General features: G+C 40.7%; 1 protein-coding gene across 10 annotated transcripts in view; it reads right to left on the bottom strand.

Moving 5' to 3' along the window:
* The window catches only part of nav3 (neuron navigator 3), a 257,362-nt gene that overhangs the window by 65,918 nt on the left and 171,891 nt on the right, over positions 1–19,553 (bottom strand). For all 10 annotated transcript variants that reach the window (XM_026326360.1, XM_026326355.1, XM_026326356.1 and 7 more), the window contains 3 exons: positions 15,413–15,555; positions 7,963–9,070; positions 3,543–3,658 (listed from right to left, as the gene is read on the bottom strand). In XM_026326360.1, coding sequence (XP_026182145.1) covers positions 3,543–3,658; positions 7,963–9,070; positions 15,413–15,555 — 1,367 coding nt within the window. The remainder of the gene's footprint in view (positions 1–3,542; positions 3,659–7,962; positions 9,071–15,412; positions 15,556–19,553) is intronic.

Here is a 19,553-nt window from a genome sequence, read left to right as displayed (position 1 = left end):
CCTCTTCATCTGTTCCCACCTCCTCCCTGGATTTACGCTGCAGCTCGGTCCGTGGGTGGCCACTGTATGATGCTCGCTGTGGCCGCCCACCCGCAGCTGTACATCGCCAAGGGACCGGGATGAGAGAATGCTCTGACTGAGAAAGCACCTTTGTGAGAGAGAGCGACAGGGATCGAGCTCTGGTGCCCCGCACACCTCCGCCCCTTGTGACAGCTTCTTTTCTCGGGCTTCCCTGCAGGCTGCCTCCTGCTCGTTGTGTGGAAGATGAGAATAATGAAGTGTTCTGAGGTTTGGAAAAATGAGATGGTGGCTCGTCAAGCTCAAAGGCATAAACCCGCTGTTCGCCATCACTGAGCAGGGTCAGGTTAGTGAGCGACCGCTGCTTGATCCGCAGGTTGAGGTTGTCGGGAAGAGGCTGGGGAGGCCGCCGAGCAGGGCTGCCTCCCTGATACACAGAGAACTCTGCTCCTCTCTTCATCTCTGCTAGCCACTCCCGTCCCTTTTTTCAGCTTACCCCTTTACCTCTGGTGGCTCAGAGACTAAAAGCATGCATGCAAGTGGATCTACCTTTGCGTGGCTCTGTGCTTCACATCTTGGCTGCACTGTCACTGAGAGAGCAGATGGAGGGAAGTATGAACTGGACAATGAAGGAGGAAGAGAGAGGTGTCCCCACGTCCCACGCGATCTGATTGAGGTCCAGGCTTCAGAGGACTTCAGAGAAAGAAAGTACTGGGCAAAAAGCAGAGAGAAAACCTCCCTCTTAAGCACATAGGTAGAATCCAGATCCATCCTTGAGCCAGCCCATGCTCATGGTCAGATGCTCAGCCAGATATAAACATTTATTTCTTCCACTCCTTCTCCAGTCCTCATGCTCTCTCTCTGTTTTCTTGGCTCCTTTCTCTTGCTTCACCACATTCAGGGGCGTGGATGAACGAGTCACCACATCTCCCGTTCCTCACTTACACGGTCCCTCTCCTTCTCTTTCCCTCGCACAGTCTATCTTTTCCCCTATTAAATGACAATTTATTCTGACTCTTATCTCCCTCCTCCACCTTCTGTCTGTCCTTTAATTACCACCTCACTGCCACGCTTCTCCCACCTCCCCCCGACTCTCTGACAGTTCCTCTCTCCTCACAGCGGAGAATGAAGGGGTGGTGAAGCCGGCAAATGGGCTCACATAGCTCACGGTCTGCCTGTTCATTCCAGCATGCAGCCTGCAGTACTCTCTCTCTCTCTCTCTTTCTCAGTCCTCTTTCTCTATATTTGTCAAACTCTCTTTCTCTTAATCCCTCTCATTCTCTGACTTTCTGTTCCATTCCCCTCCTCTCACTCACTAGTCCTTCCCTTTTCTCACACTATCTTTTCTCACTCTCAGTGTCTCTCCACTCTCTCTCCCTCACAGTGTGACAGTGAGTTGTTTCAACAGTACACCTGTAAGCTTGCAGCCTCTGCTGCACTATGCTGGCTGCCCGACTTAATTAAATGCTGTCTCGAGCAGTGAAAACAGTAACTTATCATGGATCAACAATGACACCATAGAACATATTCCCATCAGTCAATGCAAGAATTATTAGCATTAGTCACTGTTGTCTTCCACATATTATTAAACCCTGGTAACTAATAGTTGGAAGAGGGTTGAAGCAACTGTTTTGTTCTTTGCGTCTACAAATAATTACAAAAAAGCATAAATTAACAGATGGAAAAAGATTTTATGATGTTTCAGGTATTGTCATTACTGACACTGACCCAGCCTGTATATGTAAAATGAACAGGCTAGTCGTGGTATTTGCAGTATACAGACACATGAGTTTCCTTCTCAAAAAAAAAAAAAAAAAAAAAAAAAAATATCGGCACCTCTATGGAGAAAGGCTTTGAAAAATGAAGGATGTGAAAATACCAAGACACATGTGACAACAAAAATCAAGTGTTTGAAATGGACCTCAAACAAAGGCACTGGTCAGTTGTGCAGTCTAATTTTATCCTTCAAATGATGGGATTCAGAAAAGCCACAACCAAAGCAAAATGTCTGGAATGTTATTGCCAACCTGACATCCCCAAACCTGTAATCACATGCTGTTGCTTGTGCACACTGAGCTTTACAGATGCTTTAAGTCCTTCTGGCTTCAATTAGAACTTGACATCATATTTTTCTTTGAGTTATCTCTATGATTTATCATTCATCTGTTCTTAGTATTAGTAAAGAAATTCTCATGATGACCATTTGATTCAAGTGACATTTTCTTCTATAATATAAAAATATAAATATTTAAAACCTTAAAGACATTTTGAAGGAAGCAAGACATTTTTTACATAGATATGGCTTATTCATTTCAGGCAACACAAAGAAAAGTTAATGTAAAATCAGATGCATGGAAAGACTGAAACCGAAGTCTTAAGTTGCAACTGTGAAAATCCAATTGACACAATAGACTGTTCTGTGCCAGAGGTTTGTGTTTCAATGGTGTGTATCCTGGTTTGACCTCTCATCCTGCTACTTGTCAGGAATTTAAGTCTGTGGTTAGAAACAGATCTGACCTCTTTGCTGCAGAATAGCACAAATGTTCTGTGACTACAATTAAAGGACAATCAAGCTTTTGCAGTCTTCCCTGTCGCAAGCAATATAAACAAACAAATATAAAAAAATTTCACCAAATATAAGGGAACATGTTCTGGTTTCTAAGTCATTATCCTCAAATCCACTACTTTTACAAAATTGATTTCTCTGTTGGTCTAAGCCTTAAAACTTCTTTAACTTGCACGCTCCATTTTTGTTTCTGTGTGAAGCCAGCACTCATACAGCCAGTTTACACCATGATATAACTCACATATCTGAAATAATGGCACTGTAAGCGCTTTGGATAAAACTATCCATCAAATGTTCGCTAACATATTTAAAGAGCTGTCCCTCTGCTGAACTTGAAAATAATAAATGATGTGTATGCACTGATGATGATATGTCATGGTAACAGATGATGGCAGCCTGCAGGGATGTAAACAAAGAGATGCAGATGCTCCCTGTGTCCACCAGTCAGTACTGACCTTTTTCCTTCGCTACATGAAATCACCACAGAACTGACAGTCTTCAGTTAGCAGACTCACAAATGCATACACACCTACTGGAAACACGCTTTCACACCAGCCGTACAACACCAGTACATTGTGCTAGCCACAGCAGTTGTCTTCAGAATCTTTAATCCTGCAGCTACCCTTTAACAATCCTCACTGCTAAATATCTTGCAGCCTGCTTTTTCTCAAGTATTACATAGAGTCAAACATGTAATATGCCAGTCTTAATCTTTTTTTCCATTTCCCACACAAAAAAATGCATTGTCCTAAGAATTCCTATTGCATGTAGAGAAGTCTTGCAAGGTTAACATTAAATGTAGATACTGAACAGCAGATGAAGGTTAAATTCCTATGTGACTATTATTACAAGAGACAAACGTTGATGCACATAGGAATGCTCATATTCACACACCCACACAGAGAGGGGTTATCAATGCAGAGCCCACAGCATACAGTATGTGTTGACCTTTCATTACCTGATATCTCCTCCAGGCACTGTTTGGCTGTCTTGCTGTAGACCAGCTCTCCCTTGGTGGGGCTGAGGCAAGGGTCTGCTGGGGCCACCATGGTGCAGTCATTTTCTGAAAATGTCCTGAAGGCACAAAGTACAAATAATAATAAAGCAATTATAAAAAATATTCTGAAGCTCCAGGTAAACCCAAGCTCAAGTACAGATACTACAGTCATTTCAAAACAGCCAAGCAGGACAAATTTCTACAAAATTGTTGAAAGTAGGGCCATCATGAGCATTTGTTTGGTTTTAAAAGCAAAGCACTGAGATGATGAAACACATGTTCAAACATAATTCAAAATTTTAAAATGAATAACAATAAACAGAAGATCAAATAAATAACTGTCTGCTGGCGATGGAATTTTTTTAGCCCTTATTAACATTTGTCATGACAATATAATACATGTTATGCACCATGTTTGCATTTTTTAACCTAAATCTGTTCATATGTCTCTCCTTCAAAACAAGCATTTCACACAACTCATGTACTGCAATTTTGTAAAGATAAAACTGAAGGTTATTTTCTGTCCTATTAAAAAGTACCATTTGATTTTAGCTTAGTAAGACATTAAAAACTACTACCACATTAAACTTTTAGTACCACATAAACATGGAGGTCTGTACAGTGGCTAAAATTTCACAACGCTTATAGTGAGTCAAGCAGATACATTTGTTAGAACTTAAGTGTTTAAAAGACCAGTAAATGAGAGATTTTACTGTTATAGCAACATCCAGAATCCTTCTTACTTTGCATTTAGTCTATGTTTCTGAAACAATAATTAAGAAAAGGGTTAGAATTTCTGAGTCTTAGTCACATATTCAACAGATCTACAGTATGGAAGGAAGGGATGGTCTCAGATGAGCTATTTTCTGAGTGCTTTGAACGTGTGCATGATGTATGTGTTTGTCTGCATCTGCCTCTCCTCCTCAAACCTGAGGTGCATATCACACTCCACTGTTTGTATGCTGAGCTAAAGAAATAAGGACAGAGTCACTCATTCAATACACTTCATGAAATAACAGCACACACACACACACCTCCACAGTAAATGACAAAAAACACAAATATATGTATATAGTCAGAAACAGATGAATAGACAAATACAAAGTTAATCAGATAGCACACTTATGACAATGAAATGCACACACAAATTTAGATTATACAAGCAAAATGTGCATATACACACAGTCACATCTAAGCACAACTTTGTGTATAGTCACGATACTGTGTAGTTCCATCCATATACACCGCATGCACATGCGCGCACGCGCATACACACACACACACACACACACACACACACACACACACACACACACACACACACACACACACACACACACACACACGCACGCACGCACACACACACCAGGGACCATCACCATTTGCAGAGCTGCAGATAAAACCTGGCTACAAGCATTGGTGACTTCAGCTCAAAAAGCTTTTTCTTGCAAGCTTCCTTCACTTTGACTGAGAGAGATACATTCAACTACTGTTGTACAGCTCGTACCCAAATTAAGCGACTGAATATGTGAGAAAAAAACTTTATTTTACTAAGTTTTGATTCTGTTGTGTTGAAAGGGAAGATAGAAGTCTACAGAAATCCCACAGACTAACAGGAAGCACACGGTCTATTAAGATTAGCAGTGAAAGTTAAAACAAGTTAAAGAGGCAACAGAAGAAAAACTGAACAAGACAAAGATGCCTAATTGGGCCGAAAATGATTGTAAATTGCAGCACAGCAGGAGGGTGGCCCAAGAGTAAGGCTCACTGGTGAGGAAAAACATTTATAGCAAGAGAAGAGACGGATGAAGATAGAAGCTACAAATATATCCACACAAGGAAATGTCCTGTTGCAGGTCAAAAATGGGGAGACAGGAGACATGAATCACATGAAACGTAACGTAATCGGAAAACATACTCTCTTTGATTCAGTGTATAGAGTGATGCACCAATAATAAGGACTAGTTTAAATGGGTTTATTTGAACAGTGAGAGACAGAATGACAACAAACAAATTCAGAAAAATGCATTTGAAAAAAGTTATACGTTTATTTGTATTTTAATTAGTGAAATAAGCATTTGACCCCTATCAATCAGCAAGATTTCTGGCTCCCAGGTGTCATTTATACAGGTAAGGAGCTGAGAGTAGGAGCACTGTCTTAAAGGGAGTGCTCCTACTCTCAGTTTGCTTCCTGTATAAAAGACACCTGTCCACAGAAGTGATCAATCAATCAGATTCCAAACTGGCCACCATGGCCAAGACCAAAGAGCTGTCCAAGGATGTCAGGGACAAGATTGTAGACCTACACAAGGCTGAAATGGGCTACAACACCATTGCCAAGCAGCTTGGTAAGAAGGTGTGATTATTCGCAAATGGAAGAAACACAAAATAACTGTCATTCTCCCTTGGTCTGGGGCTCCATGCAAGACCTCACCTCTTCAATGATCATGAGAACGATGAGGAATCATCCCAGAACTACACTGGAGGATCTTGTCAATGATCTCAAGGCAGTTGGTACCATAGTCATCAAGAAAACAATTGGTAACACACTATACCTTAAATGTCTGAAATCCTGCAGCGCCTGCAAAGTCCCCCTGCTCAAAAAAGCACATGTACAGGCTTGTTTGACGTTTGCCAATGAACATCTAAATGATTCAGAGGAAAACTGGGTAACAGTGTTTTGGTCAGATGAAACCGAAATCGAGCTCTTTGGCATCAACTCAACTCGCCGTGTTTGGAGGAGGAGGAATGCTGTCTATGACCCCAAGAACACCATCCCCATCGACAAACATGGAGGTCAAAACATGCTTTGGGGGTGTTTTTCTGCTAAGGGCACAGGACAACTGCACCTCATCAAAGGGACGATGGACCGTGTACTGTCAAATCTTGGATGAGAATGGGTCGTGGATGGGTATTCCAGCATGACAAAGACACAAAACACACGGCCAAGGCAACAATTGAGTGGCTCAAGAACAAGCACATTAAACGTCAGCCTCGAAACCTTAATGACTTGGAGAGGATCTGCAAAGAAGAGCAGGACAACATCCCTCCTGAGATGTGTACAAACCTGGTGGCCAACTACAAGCAACATCTGATGTCTGTAATTGCTAATAAGGGTTTTGCCACCAAGTACTAAGTGTTTTGCGAAGGGGTCAAATACTTATAAATCCATTTATAAAAATTTTTTCCTGGATTTGTTTGTTGATTTTTTTTCCTGTCTCTCACTGTTCAAAAAAACCTACCATTAAAATTATAGACTGATCATTTCTTTGTCAAACATACAAAATCAGCAGAGGATCAAATAATTTTTTCCCTCACTGTAGGTGAGAAAAGCAATTTAGATTTATTCCAAATACAAAGTCAGTAAATCAGTTCCTCTTCTTTCAATAGCTAATGTGTTTTTTTTTTTTTTTTTTGGTGACGACTTCAAGATGAAAATGAAGAGCCGTATCCTTAGAAACAGTGGCAGTTACTGCCTCAGTTACTGACATAAATGGCAGCAAGTGGTCAATTCAAGCCCAGACTTCAAAATGATCTTCCAAAAACCTCTAATGGCATCACAGATGGTTTACTTCTTCCTAGACTCAGTGTTTTCCCATTTACTTTTTTGTCAACAGACTGGGCTATCTGAGTTTTATAGGTTCAATTTTAGTTCCTGTCTTCATAACTGACTGCCTAAAAATGATATCTGCAGCAGTTTTAACTTGCTAAACATGTGGGATTAGAGTACTGCTAAAGCTTGAAAGAGTAACTGCTGAATGTGGCAGAGCTGACTGTGCACAACAGAGGAGATAGTTGAGAGTGGGAGAGAAAGGGTGAAGGATTAAGACTTGCTTAATGGGATTCCTAACTCTTTCTCTCTGAGCACAAAGGCATCCTAGAGAATTTGGCAGCTCCTCCAATTTTTTCCTCTGGATTACCTCTGCTGTCGTATGAGAAAATCAGCCCCGCTGGGCAGATATACCCACTTCCTACACCGCTGATGGTTGTAACATCAAGGAATGTGCCAGCTGCATGCATCAAAACAACACCGGTTGAATGAAGAGAAGGGGAATGGGTTCTTGATCGTTGCCAATGTCTGGATTCCTACATCAAAGATGAAACCCAGACAGGTAAGTAATACAGTAGGCGTTGGTGAGTGGCAGGCAGCGGATGTTAATTTCCTCTCTAATGACTGTGAAGCGATGTAGAGGCAAACGCAAAACGCACAGTGGGGAGCACCAGCTGATCACTCAGAGAACTCCAGGATTTCATGGGATAGGTGTGACTGCAGGTATGGTTTGAGTTAAAGAGTAAGTAAAGTGACAAAATGTGTGAAAAAGATGAAAACATTAGTGTTAAATTTATTGTATTGTAAAAAAGGGCAGTGCACACATCTCACCTGTACATGAAGGGGGCCACAGTGGCAGTATTGGGGTGGTTGTGCTGCTGCTGCTGAGGAAGCTGAACGACTCCATTCCCTCCAAGTGCTCCTCCCCCTCCTCCCAATATCCCACTGGATCCAGAAAGGGCTGAGGTGCTAGTGGAAGAGGTCATGCTGGTCCGTTTGCCTTCAGGGCCCCCAATGGAGCGCTGTATGTAGAAGCTCCCACCCTGGCCTCCTTTTGTCAGCTTGCTTCTTTCTCCATCTCCACCCCGCATGTTGCCACTGCTGTTTAAGGCAGCCTGGCTTTGGGTCTGGGGCTGATTTTGAGGCTTTGCAGAAGATGATGAAGGAGCTTTAAGTCCTGGTTTTGGGATACCACTAGAAGCTGAGGAGGTGCCACCATCTTTCTTTCCTGATGATGGCTTCCCTCCCTTGGGGATGAGGCTGGCAATTTTAGAGGTCTTCTTGGTGGAGTCTGCAAATGACTCACGCTCTTCTTTGGGTGGAGAGCTGTCCTTAGAAGATTTCCCAGACTTGTTTCTGTCCTCCTTCTCTTTGGACGGTGCCATGGACCTATTGCCACTGGCAGAAGATTTTGAAAATGAAGATGTCTTGCTAGGTGCAGTGAGGGATGATGCATGGGTCTTGGTAGGCATTTGCTTGGTCGTAGCACTGCTACTGCCGCTGCTACACACTGACCCTGTAGGTGTTAATACATCTTCACCATACTCTGACAGGTCATCCTCCTCTTGCAGAGCCATCTCTGCCATAGATGGTGATGACCTGGAAGCTGATCTAGGGTTAATCAGGCGAAACTTCTCCAGCATGGACCTCTGTGATCCACTGCCAACAGCTGACCCTACTTTCGAGCCATCGCTTCCATGTGGCTGGAAGCCTTCCGGGGTCTGGGGTGAAGGGGTGGTGGAAGGTGAGTGCGTAGGGCTTGCCAGCATGGATGAAGTGGCACTGTGCTTGAGGTTCATGGACTTGCTGCGCCACGACTTGCCAGCAGTGGGCGAAGGGATGGCAGAGGCCAGCTGCTGCCCACTGAGACTGGCGGGAACTGTCCCACCAGTACCGCTGCCGTTCATTCCACTGGGTACTGGGATGCCCCTTACCGCTTCTGGACCAGGGAAGAAAACAGAAAGAAACAGGCTGATTAATGAGCTGCTAGTATGGTAAATTAGAACATCTAATATGATACAGTTGTTAAATTTCCAAATTCCATTTCAATTTCAAATAGCTGAGTCACTTACTGATTTAATTAAAATTCTGAATATATCCATACGATCAATATCCACTTTTGAAACACCAGTTACCAAAGTCATTTATTAAAATATGGCAGATCAAGTATTTTAGATTACATTGTTTTGGTTACAAATAATCGATTGTGAGTCAATTAAGTTTACTGCAATTTGTTTAGACTGTTATTCATCAGATTATATTTAATTTTGTGACATATTTCACACAGTAGTGTTGATTGGAGTGACTTTGAAATTGGTAAGGATTTTCCAAACAAGTCAAAAATGTTCTTAATGTTTACCTGGATTTTACTGTATTTGTTAAATAGGAGAAACATTTTCAAAAGTCACAACTGAATAGACAAAATAACAAAATTTTAGTGTTATATAATGTAAAGAAGAACTGTTAGCACTGTGGTTAGCACTGTTGCCTCACAGCAAGAAGGTCCTGGGTTCGCAACCAATATCTGTGTGGAGTCTGCATGTTCTCCCTGTACTTGTGTGGGTTTTCTCCAGGTACTCTGGTTTCCTCCCACAGTCCAAAAACATGTATGTCAGGTTGATTGGTGACTCTAAATTGCCCATAGGAGTGAGTGTGAGTGTGTGAGGTTGTTTGTCTCTATGTGGCCCTGTGATGGACTGGTGACCTGTCCAGGGTGGACCCCTGCCTTTCACCCAAAGAGAGCTGGGATAGGCTCCAGCAGATCCCTGTGACCCTGGTTAAGGAATAAGCAGGTATAGAAAATGGATGGATGGAAGTTGCAAGCTTATTCCCAATTGGCAAAATTTCAACTGGCAGGTTTACTTAATTAAAAGAAAAGATTTCACTGTTACACTGCTGTCTCAAAGGTGTTTGCACTCAAATACCTTCCTGTTCAATTTTCTGTCCCCTGAACTACACTTCCCCAGCATGTCTGCAGGTGTCAAACAGTGATTATAAAAGATGGGTCTTCATGTTGTAGCAACAACAACAAAAGAAATCACACCAACTATATTAAGAGAAATGGAAAATTTTCTTCTGAAAGGTATATATCTTCAGATTCACAGCATCACCAGTGTGTGATCATCAATGTGTTCTAGGATTTTAAGGTTTTTTTTTATTTACTCTTTTACTTTTATGTTTCCTCCAAACTTTTCTCCACAACGCTAAAAGAAAACCAGCAATTGTATTAAATTCAGAGTTGCTGTACATGTAGACAGCAGCGAGAAGAAAGTGAGCTTTTCCACATGAGAAAAAGTGAGCATTGCAAACTCAACTCAGGAATGTCTTACATATTGAGACTGCTGTGAGTGGAGAAATTGGTGTTTATACCTCTGATCCAGGGAGTCCTCCTGATATGACTGTTCAGCATTGGTAGAAAGTATCAGTTCCTACATAACTAAGAAATTCACCTCTCCCTACATTATGTTTGTTTACTCTGTATATATATATATATATATATATATATATATATATATATACAGTGGCTCTGACCAGACACAGCAGCGATGGACAAACAGGAGAATAAGGCAGTAGTGATAGATGTAGCAAACCCAAGTGATAGCAACATCAGGGGAAGGAACATGAGAAACTCGATAAATATCAAGGGCTGAAAGAAGAACAAGAAAATACATGGAAGGTGAAGGCAGCAGTGGTCCCCGTGGTCAAAACACTTGGGGCTGTCACCCCCAAAATGGAAGAGTGGCTCCATCAGTTCCCAGGATCCCTGTTTACTGTTTTTTCCCTAATTTTGCTTGTACCTGCTTTTTGCTTGTCTATCTCTCACCTGATTGGTTTGTAAACTAAGACTGCCTGGCTGTTCCTGACCCTGCCTGATCTCTGTGAGCACATGCTTCAGTGAGTAAAATTATATGTAAACATATCTATTTTTGTTCAGAAGAAAACACCACAAGACATGTAAATAAAACATCCTGACTCTGAGCAGAATGTATAATTTTTGCAGAACAGACATTGACCCATACTAAATACGAATCTAGTCATGAAAATATGTCATGTATCGATAAAATGGAAAATGCACTGGTGTGCCAAGCAACACACAAACATGTGGAGCACATAAACATCCATCATGCATGTAAAGTACACGTTTTATTGTCAGCTGCTGAGTGTTGACCTTTACTCACATCCCACTTTTCCTGGCAGGTGACACTAGGTCCACCAGTCCTACTCTTTCCCTGTCTCCCTCCCTCTCCCTCCCTCTCACACATACAAGATCTACCACCTGACATGTTGTGTTTGATTTAAACTATGAGAGGAATAAAGACTTGGCAGAAGACAAGCAGACACAGACAAAAGGCGTCTCTTTCTGGATATATGTTTGAGGCTACTGCTGAGAAAAAGAAGGGCTGATGGGGGCTGTGCAGGATGAAAAGGAAAGGCAGAATTACAGATGGGTGGGAATAAAGAGAGGTTGGCGATGCACTGACAGTATGAAGTTATGCACCATTAGACTGTCTGTCTGGCTGTCAGTCAGCACAGTGAGCAGGGTTCAGCTGGCTGTGAGTCACCTCCAGTCACTACCAGTTTAAAACCCCTTCAGGCAGGCAGACGGTTGGGAGTGGGGGTTTGAGCTTTAGCTGTGGACAGTCATGAGCCATTTTAACCGGCTTACACTTCTGACAACATCCTATAAAACTCTAAAACATGCCTGAAAATGCCTCACTGCACTATGTCAGCTTTGGAGTGAAAAGTGCGATCTGTCAGGCTATAATAGAGTTGTTTCTGTAGATGCTATTGTATAAAATTGAATCTACCACCAGACTTGAAAAATGTCCATTAATCGCAAGGGCATTTACTGACCTCCACATGCCTTTATTCAAGCAATTACTGACACCACATACATAGGCCAAAATACACAGGAAAACTGCAAGACAGCAAAAGGTTTAAAAGTACAGCTGTGAGCAATCTTGAATATCTTACTGAGATAGTTTCAGAAAACAGTTTAACAAAAGCAACCTGCAATTGAACATATTGATAATCAATTTGGCAAACAAGGTATCAATAAATCCAATGACTATAACCAATGTATATATATATGTGGTGCCCATAAACTGGGGAATAGGGGCATAAACAGAATTTAAGCCACTAGGTAAATCTCAAATAGCTATACAACTCACCTCTCACTACCCTGCTGGACTTGTTCTTTACTAAAAATCAGCTGTAGATGCTGTATTTTACTATGACATATACCATCAAAATGGTGTTGTGTTTATGAGGATTTTAGTATACAGCCTATCTTCTTAAAAGTTAATGCAGGGCAGTATGCATGCAAACAGAAATGACAGCCTTATTTTGTATTATTTTGCATGTGTGTCTAGACAGTCATCTCATGTTGATAAGAGAACATCCATTCTTGTTGTTCCTAATTGTGTGTGTCTGTATCCTCTGAATTACACAGTAGCATACTGCAGTAGCCCTCAAGGCAGTTTTTAACTGTGAATGAAAGAGGTCACAAGAATTTGTGATTTTTGTGTTTGTGTTTGTGTTTGTGCATGTGTGCGTCCAGTCAATTAACCTGGTCTTTAGATATCCCCCAACCTCCTCCCCATTCCTCTTTCTCCACTGGAGGCTGTTTTGCAGCACCACAACACTTTTCAACGTGCAATGACTTGCCATTACCATGGCAACAGACTTCTTTAGTTTTTTTTTTTTTTTTTGCCTCAGCAGCCAAGAAATGAAATGTCACTTCTTCTGGGCGGTGGTGGACCCTCTGCTAACAAATACATACACACACAAATATACACACTGTTGATGCTGTTTGCAGCTATATGCCAGATTCTATCTATAAAGTCAGACACATGAATGCCTGGATTTAAGTGTGTATGCCTGAGATGACACATGCATAAGCAGAAACACACATACCAGCATGGTAACACACTACTGGTCACTTAAAGCCTACAGTGATGTCGTAGGAACCTTTGTTCTCTTCCAAAAATATTATCTAACACTTTTCAATCTTTCAATGCATTACATCACTGTGAGACAGATAATAAATTAACACTTTGCTAGAGGAGCTCAGCAGCTTCTCCAGTCTGCTTTAACCAAGTTTCACAATTGTCTCATCCTCATTTTTCAACACCAATCACCAACTTTCTTTAGTTTTATTTGAAATAAAAAACATGCCCTTGGATGCTTCGGTTTAGGTGGTTGAAACCAATTAGACTGTTGCATGGCAACAAGAATGAGGCAATGCCCCTCGTGCCCTTTGAGTACTTGTTCTCTCTGGTCAGTGTTTCACTGTGTAAGCAGACAAACAAAACGCTGTAACAGGTTCACTTCATCCCCATCTCCACACAAAGGCCTATATCATGAATATATAACATTATAAACAGCAAGAAAAAAAACCTCATCTATAGACAGCATCCTTTTACAAACCAGAGCAGCTTAGAGGTCGGTCTATATGTATCTCCATCTGTTTATGTCACAAAATATCTGTATTTGTGTCTTTGTTTAATTTGATATCAAAAGCAGGCTGCTGCTGGCTAATTTACATTCATATTTAAAATAGTCTAACTTTATCCTGCTTTCTAGCAAGTCCCACAATGTTCATGGTTATCTGCTGGAATTACAATTGTCTCTCTCTCAAGCTTCATCCTGCATTGCACAACAAATCTGCAGATAACTATTGAGGATGACCTTCAGGGGTTGTCTGAATATATGGGTTTAAACTTCAAACCTACTGTATTATATCCTACTACATTGCATTTTAAGAAAACTGAATAATTTAGTCTTGCTGGTTTGGGTGGGGCAAATATATATAACTAAGACACTTGTATATAAGGCTTGTAGCAAATGCTACATTGTTCTGTTTCTCTGCTACCTGCATTTGGCCAGAAGGTTGTGGCTGCATTGCTGACATTTCCTCACAATTGATTTTTCTGTTTTCTCTTTTACTTTAGACCAAAACACTGTTTCATCTCCCCTGCAGTGAAACTCCAACACCCAGTGTCTTATCTCTGCAAACTAAAGGTTTTGTCATCTGGCACAGCTCAGCTGCATTGTGCGAGTGGTCCAGAAGAGACATAGCCACCATTTACAAAAGCACTACCATTTCTACAAAAACACAAAATGAAACAGATTGACAGATTGCTTTAAAATAGGGCATGTTGAAGGATAATAATGTTTAAAATTTAAATTGAAGCGAAAGACTGATACAGCTGTTTCTCAAAAAAAAAAAATTCTTTCTACAATTGATCACACATTTCCTGTCTACCCTCCCAACTTCAATCCATTCATCATATTTTGCCATGCATCCTCTCTCGTCCCAGTAAAGAGTTTGGAATTTCAGGCAGAAATCTGAAGGGTGAGTGCACATGTGAGCTTTAGGAATGAAAGAAAGATAGAATGACAGAGAAATAAACATTCAAAAAGAGAGTTTGCTGGAGGCTTTTCACTATTGTCTGTGTCTTCTGCCACTGACTGCATCTATCCTCCACCTCCATCAACTCCCACCGATTCTCTCTCCCTTTAAATCTTGTGTTTTTAATTGGGTGGGGCAATGTTCTAAGGTTAAAAGAAAGATCTAATTATTTAAGGTAGGCAAAGCAAAAGATTTTTCATTATAATGGGTGCTGGTTTTTATAATGAAAATGACTGTGATGTATAGGAAAGGCTTTAATTATTAGCACTGTATAGGCCAATATAGGAACAAATCTTAAAGTTATTAGAAATATAGTGAGTGAGCCAATAGCAAAGACTTTCACAAATTAAAACATTGTGAGCCAGAACATTTACTCTCAACAACAGAAACAGGCTGTTAAAATAACTATTTACTTGAATAATCCATGTTGTGTTAAATAAGAAGCCATATACTCTAACTCTCAGCTACTGTGAGACCCTTCTCTAAAAAACATAATCACCCTCATTAGCTTCATCGTGCTTGACAGAGCAGCTGCCTGAATTTGGCCCTTCAGTCATCTCTCAAATGGCTCTTGCCATGCTGTGAAAATTTGTCGCCGCCTCTACTTAATGGCATCCATTATAACTCATTTGGAATAAAGAGCTGGGGATGATTCAGCAGACTGGTTAAGACTGCCGTAGTGAGACTCTGGCTCCTCTGCAGCTCTCTGAATCAGTGGTGCCATCAAGTGGCTGTATAGAGAAATGTAAAATACTGGCAGTGCCTGTACCTACTTCTGAACTCCACTAACTTAAATACAACCAGAAAAATTATGGTGGCTTCTGTAAGCATCTTTATGAGTAAATGTACGTAGTGTGCCATCCTTACCTCTGTCATTACCACTGGCATACTGAAGAGGCTTGCTCTTATCAATGCTGTTGAAGCTCTGGCTTCGACGGTTCAGGTTGGATGAACCTGGGCTCCTGGAGGCCCCGCTGCCTGCAGCAGGTACTCTGGAGGGCCCTGGTAACCTGCACGGGTAGATGCGGAAAGGAAAAAGTTTAAATGCTGATGTCATAATGGAGTGGCAGTGCTATGGGGTCAGAAATATGTTAACAGAAATGTTAGCAGCCAAAGGAGATTATAAAACAATTTTACATCTACAGCCATGCCATGACTGTGTTACTTGAAAAGAAATATTGCAATTCTTTGTGTCCAAGGCAAGGCAAGTTTATTTATATTGCACAATTCATACACAGAGTAATTCAAGTGCTTTACAAAAATAAAAGACAAGTTAAAAGTACAGAGGCAAAAATTTAAATAAGAAACAGCAAATAGTAGAAAATTTATTTGAAATAAAATCACAGGAGAATGAGTGCAGCTAAAACACTTTCAACTGTCATATGCAGAGCTAAAAATAAAAGTTTTTTGGCTTGGACTTAAACATTGCTAGAGATGAGGCTTGTCTCAAAGGAAGACTATTCCTACTATTTTATCGGCATAAAACTGAAACGCTGCTTCTCCCTGTTTAATCCTGACTCTGGGCACAAGCAGAAGGCCTGTCCCTGATGTTCTCAGAGTTCGAGATGGTTCATTTGGCACCAACATATGTCAGAGATGTACTGTGGTGCTGAGTCATGAAGAGACTTACTGACTTACTTACTTAGAGACTTACTGTTTTAAAGTCTATTCTCTGAGCGACAGGAAGTCAGTGCAGGGATCTGAGAACAGGAGTAATGTGGTTGTACTTCCTGGTTCTAGTCAGGACCCAAGCAGCGTTCTGAATGTTCTGCAGCTGCCTTTCAGCTTGTTTTGAGAGCCCCGTGAACAGGCCTTTACAGTAATCTTACCTGCTGGAGGTAAATGCATGGATGAGTCTCTCCAAGTCTGGTTTAGACATGATCCCTTTGATTCTGGCAATGTTTCTGAGGTGGTAAAATGCTGATGATGTAACTGATTTAATGTGGCTGTTAAAATTCAAGTCTGAGTCCATGATTACCCCTAGATTTCTAACCTGATTATTAGATTTTAGAGAAAGAGTCTCATGACTGCTGACATTTTCTCTTTGTTTCTGTGGCCCAAACATGATTACTTCAGTCTTATCTCTCTGTTCATGTGGAGAAAGTTGTTTTGCATCCACACAATGATCTGTTCAATGCAATGACACATTGAATCGACTGGTCCATATTCACCTGCTGAGAGTGATATGTAAATCTGAGTGTCATCTGCATAGTTATGGTAGGACACATTATTACTGCATATTAACTGGCCTAAAGGAAATGTAAAGATTGAACGAAAGGTCCCAAGATGGACCCCTGGGCGACCCCACATGTCAAGGCCATTTGGTCTGAGACACAGTTAACAATTTCAACAAAGTACTTCCTGTCTTCAAGATAGGACTTAAAAATTTAAGGGCAGTACTAGAGATGCTTATCCAGTCCTCTAATCTTTGTAACAGGATCACATGGTCTACTGTCAAAAGCAGCACTCAGACCCAACAGTACTAAGACAGAGACTCTGCCAAGCTCGATGTTCAAACTAATGTCATTTGCCACCTTGATGAGTACAGTCTCAGTGCTGTGATGAGGAATAAAACCTTTATGAAAATGCTAAACAAGAAGCAGTTGTTTAACAACTGGTAAACAACTTTTCCAAGGACTTTACCTAAAAATGGCAGGTTTGGCCAATAGTTGTTCAGTACTGTGGCGTCAAGACTGCTCTTCTTTAGGAGAGGCTTGATGACAGCAATTTTCAAGGCTCTTGGAAATGTTCCAGACTGTAATGAGTCATTAACTAATTGAGTGAGATGTGGTACCAAACTGTGTAGTACTGATTTCAGAAAGTGGGTAAAATATCGAGGTAGCAGGTGGATGAGCTCAGACTGGAGATGATCTCTTCAACTGTTTTGTCACAGAGGTGTAAAGTGTGTCAGTTCTAACAAGTTTCTCCTGGATGGCTGCAAAGTTGTTATCTGTCTTGTGCATGTTAAATACCCTGAATCTTGTCGTTAAAAAACTCATTGCATTTAGATGGTGAAATTAGTTCTGATGGTGATGGAGACAGAGGGTTTGTTAATCTACTCACTGTAGCAAATAGGACACCTGAGTTGTTACTGCTGTTGTTGATGATTTCAGAAAAATACAGTTTTCTATTTCTACACAGAGTTTCATTGAACACACACATTTGTTTATAAATGTCATAATGAACTTTCATTCGGCCTTCCAGCACTCCCTTTTCTGTGCCCTGACTGAGTAAAATGAAATGTAAAATTAGGTGGGGTGGATTCGACAAAAACTGCATTTCCTGTCTTGCTATCAAACCCTTTTTCTGTTAAAAACATAAAATCAAGATTATAAGAGGAAATAAAATTGATTAAAAATTATTTGTTACATAAAGATCTGACACTAAGCACTGCAAGTTTTAAATCTGTTGAAACCACCCACCTGATATTTACTCCACCTTGTTTGAGCCTTTTCAGTAGCTTAGGTTTTCAAAAATGGCATTTTTCTATTGCAGACAAATTCATCACCAGTCTACTCTTGTACGTACAAGTACATTCTAAGAGTTTCCATTTGCTGTAGTTGCCCCTCTTCTCCATACTGCATGTGAAATATTCATTCTTAAAGCAATGTCAGTGGAAGTGATGGAGAATAAAGTCCACAGATTTCATTCAGCAACATAATGACTTCTGAAGATTAGCTGCAGTTAACATGAAGCCTCTTCTCCCAGACAGTGTTTTCTGGCTGAACAAGAGGACTAGGGATGTATTGGTTATGTTGAAACAGTTTCAAACACAGACCTATGTAGAGACAGGAGGAAAAATTACGACAACCACAGCTCTTTCAATGTACATGGGCCTGTGTGTGATGTCTTAAAACCCTTAGGACTTAGATCAAGGAAGGGTGTGTGTGTGTGCTTATAGACTGAAATGGGACCAAGAAAGAAGGAGGTGGAGTTTACATTTTGGTAAGTCTTACACTCTGTGCAGAAAGATACAAAGACTACCACATACATACAGGGAAATATGTGTTATTAGCAAGTTTCTCTACATTCTTACACACATAATATCCTTGCCTTTTTTTTTTTAACATCAAAAACAATTTAAGATGAGATAGGAGTTAGGATTGGTAATGCTGAAAAAGTAGGCACTGAGTTAAGAACTTGAATCAGAGGGCCGTGGGTGTTTCCATTCACATCCTGGTCTTTGTAAATAAAGAAAGGGAAAGAAAAAACACTGAACATATTTTAAAAACTTGATGTCTTTCTGTCTCCCTGCTTGAAAGCTGTCGTGATGTCCTTTAACAAAGATAATCAATCCACTACACTTAATGTGTCACTCATGTTTAACTGCAGATACAGTTAAGATGTTGGAGGTTTTTGAAGCGGAGTCCTGAAGTGGGCACAACGCCCTAGCAAAGAAAACATGTGTCATATAGTCATAATTGGTTTTTAGGGTCTGTATGTTATACGATGAATAGAAAGATAGGTTGACGTGAACAAACAACATCCTGATCTTAAAATATCTTCTTACACCGCATGCAGTGTTCTTTACCTTGTACCACAACAACAGCAGCTATGATGAACTTTTTTGGAAAAGATAAAGTTCACTTCTGTCTTCTGTCTCAGTACATCCTGCTTTTGAGCTTAGTAAGGTGAACTTTATTTTGATTCTAATTCTGTGTGTGAAAGGACACAAGAACATCAGTCAATAGTAGGGCATCCAACGGCTGATAAGAAATGCCACTGAGTGATTCAGTCAATACTAGAACTATTTGGTTAGGGAAAAACACTCTGCTTTTATTTCCCAGGTGTATCCCTTCAAGACTTTAAAATGTTGGTCAGTCATGTAGCGGAATTAAATGGTGGTGACATGCCCTTTACAACTCGATGGATCTGGAATATATTTTATATTGAGGACAACTGCAACTAAACAATGGATGAACTAGAGGTGACAGTGCTAATATAAAGAGAGGTACTAAAAGTCAGATCCAGCAATTATCCTGCGACAGTACATGCCGCATGTTCTCTC

Source organism: Mastacembelus armatus, chromosome 23 (assembly GCF_900324485.2).
Source record: "Mastacembelus armatus chromosome 23, fMasArm1.2, whole genome shotgun sequence".
Lineage (NCBI taxonomy): Eukaryota > Metazoa > Chordata > Actinopteri > Synbranchiformes > Mastacembelidae > Mastacembelus > Mastacembelus armatus.
Note: the sequence above shows the minus strand (reverse complement) of the source record. Positions and strands in the feature narration are given on the sequence as shown.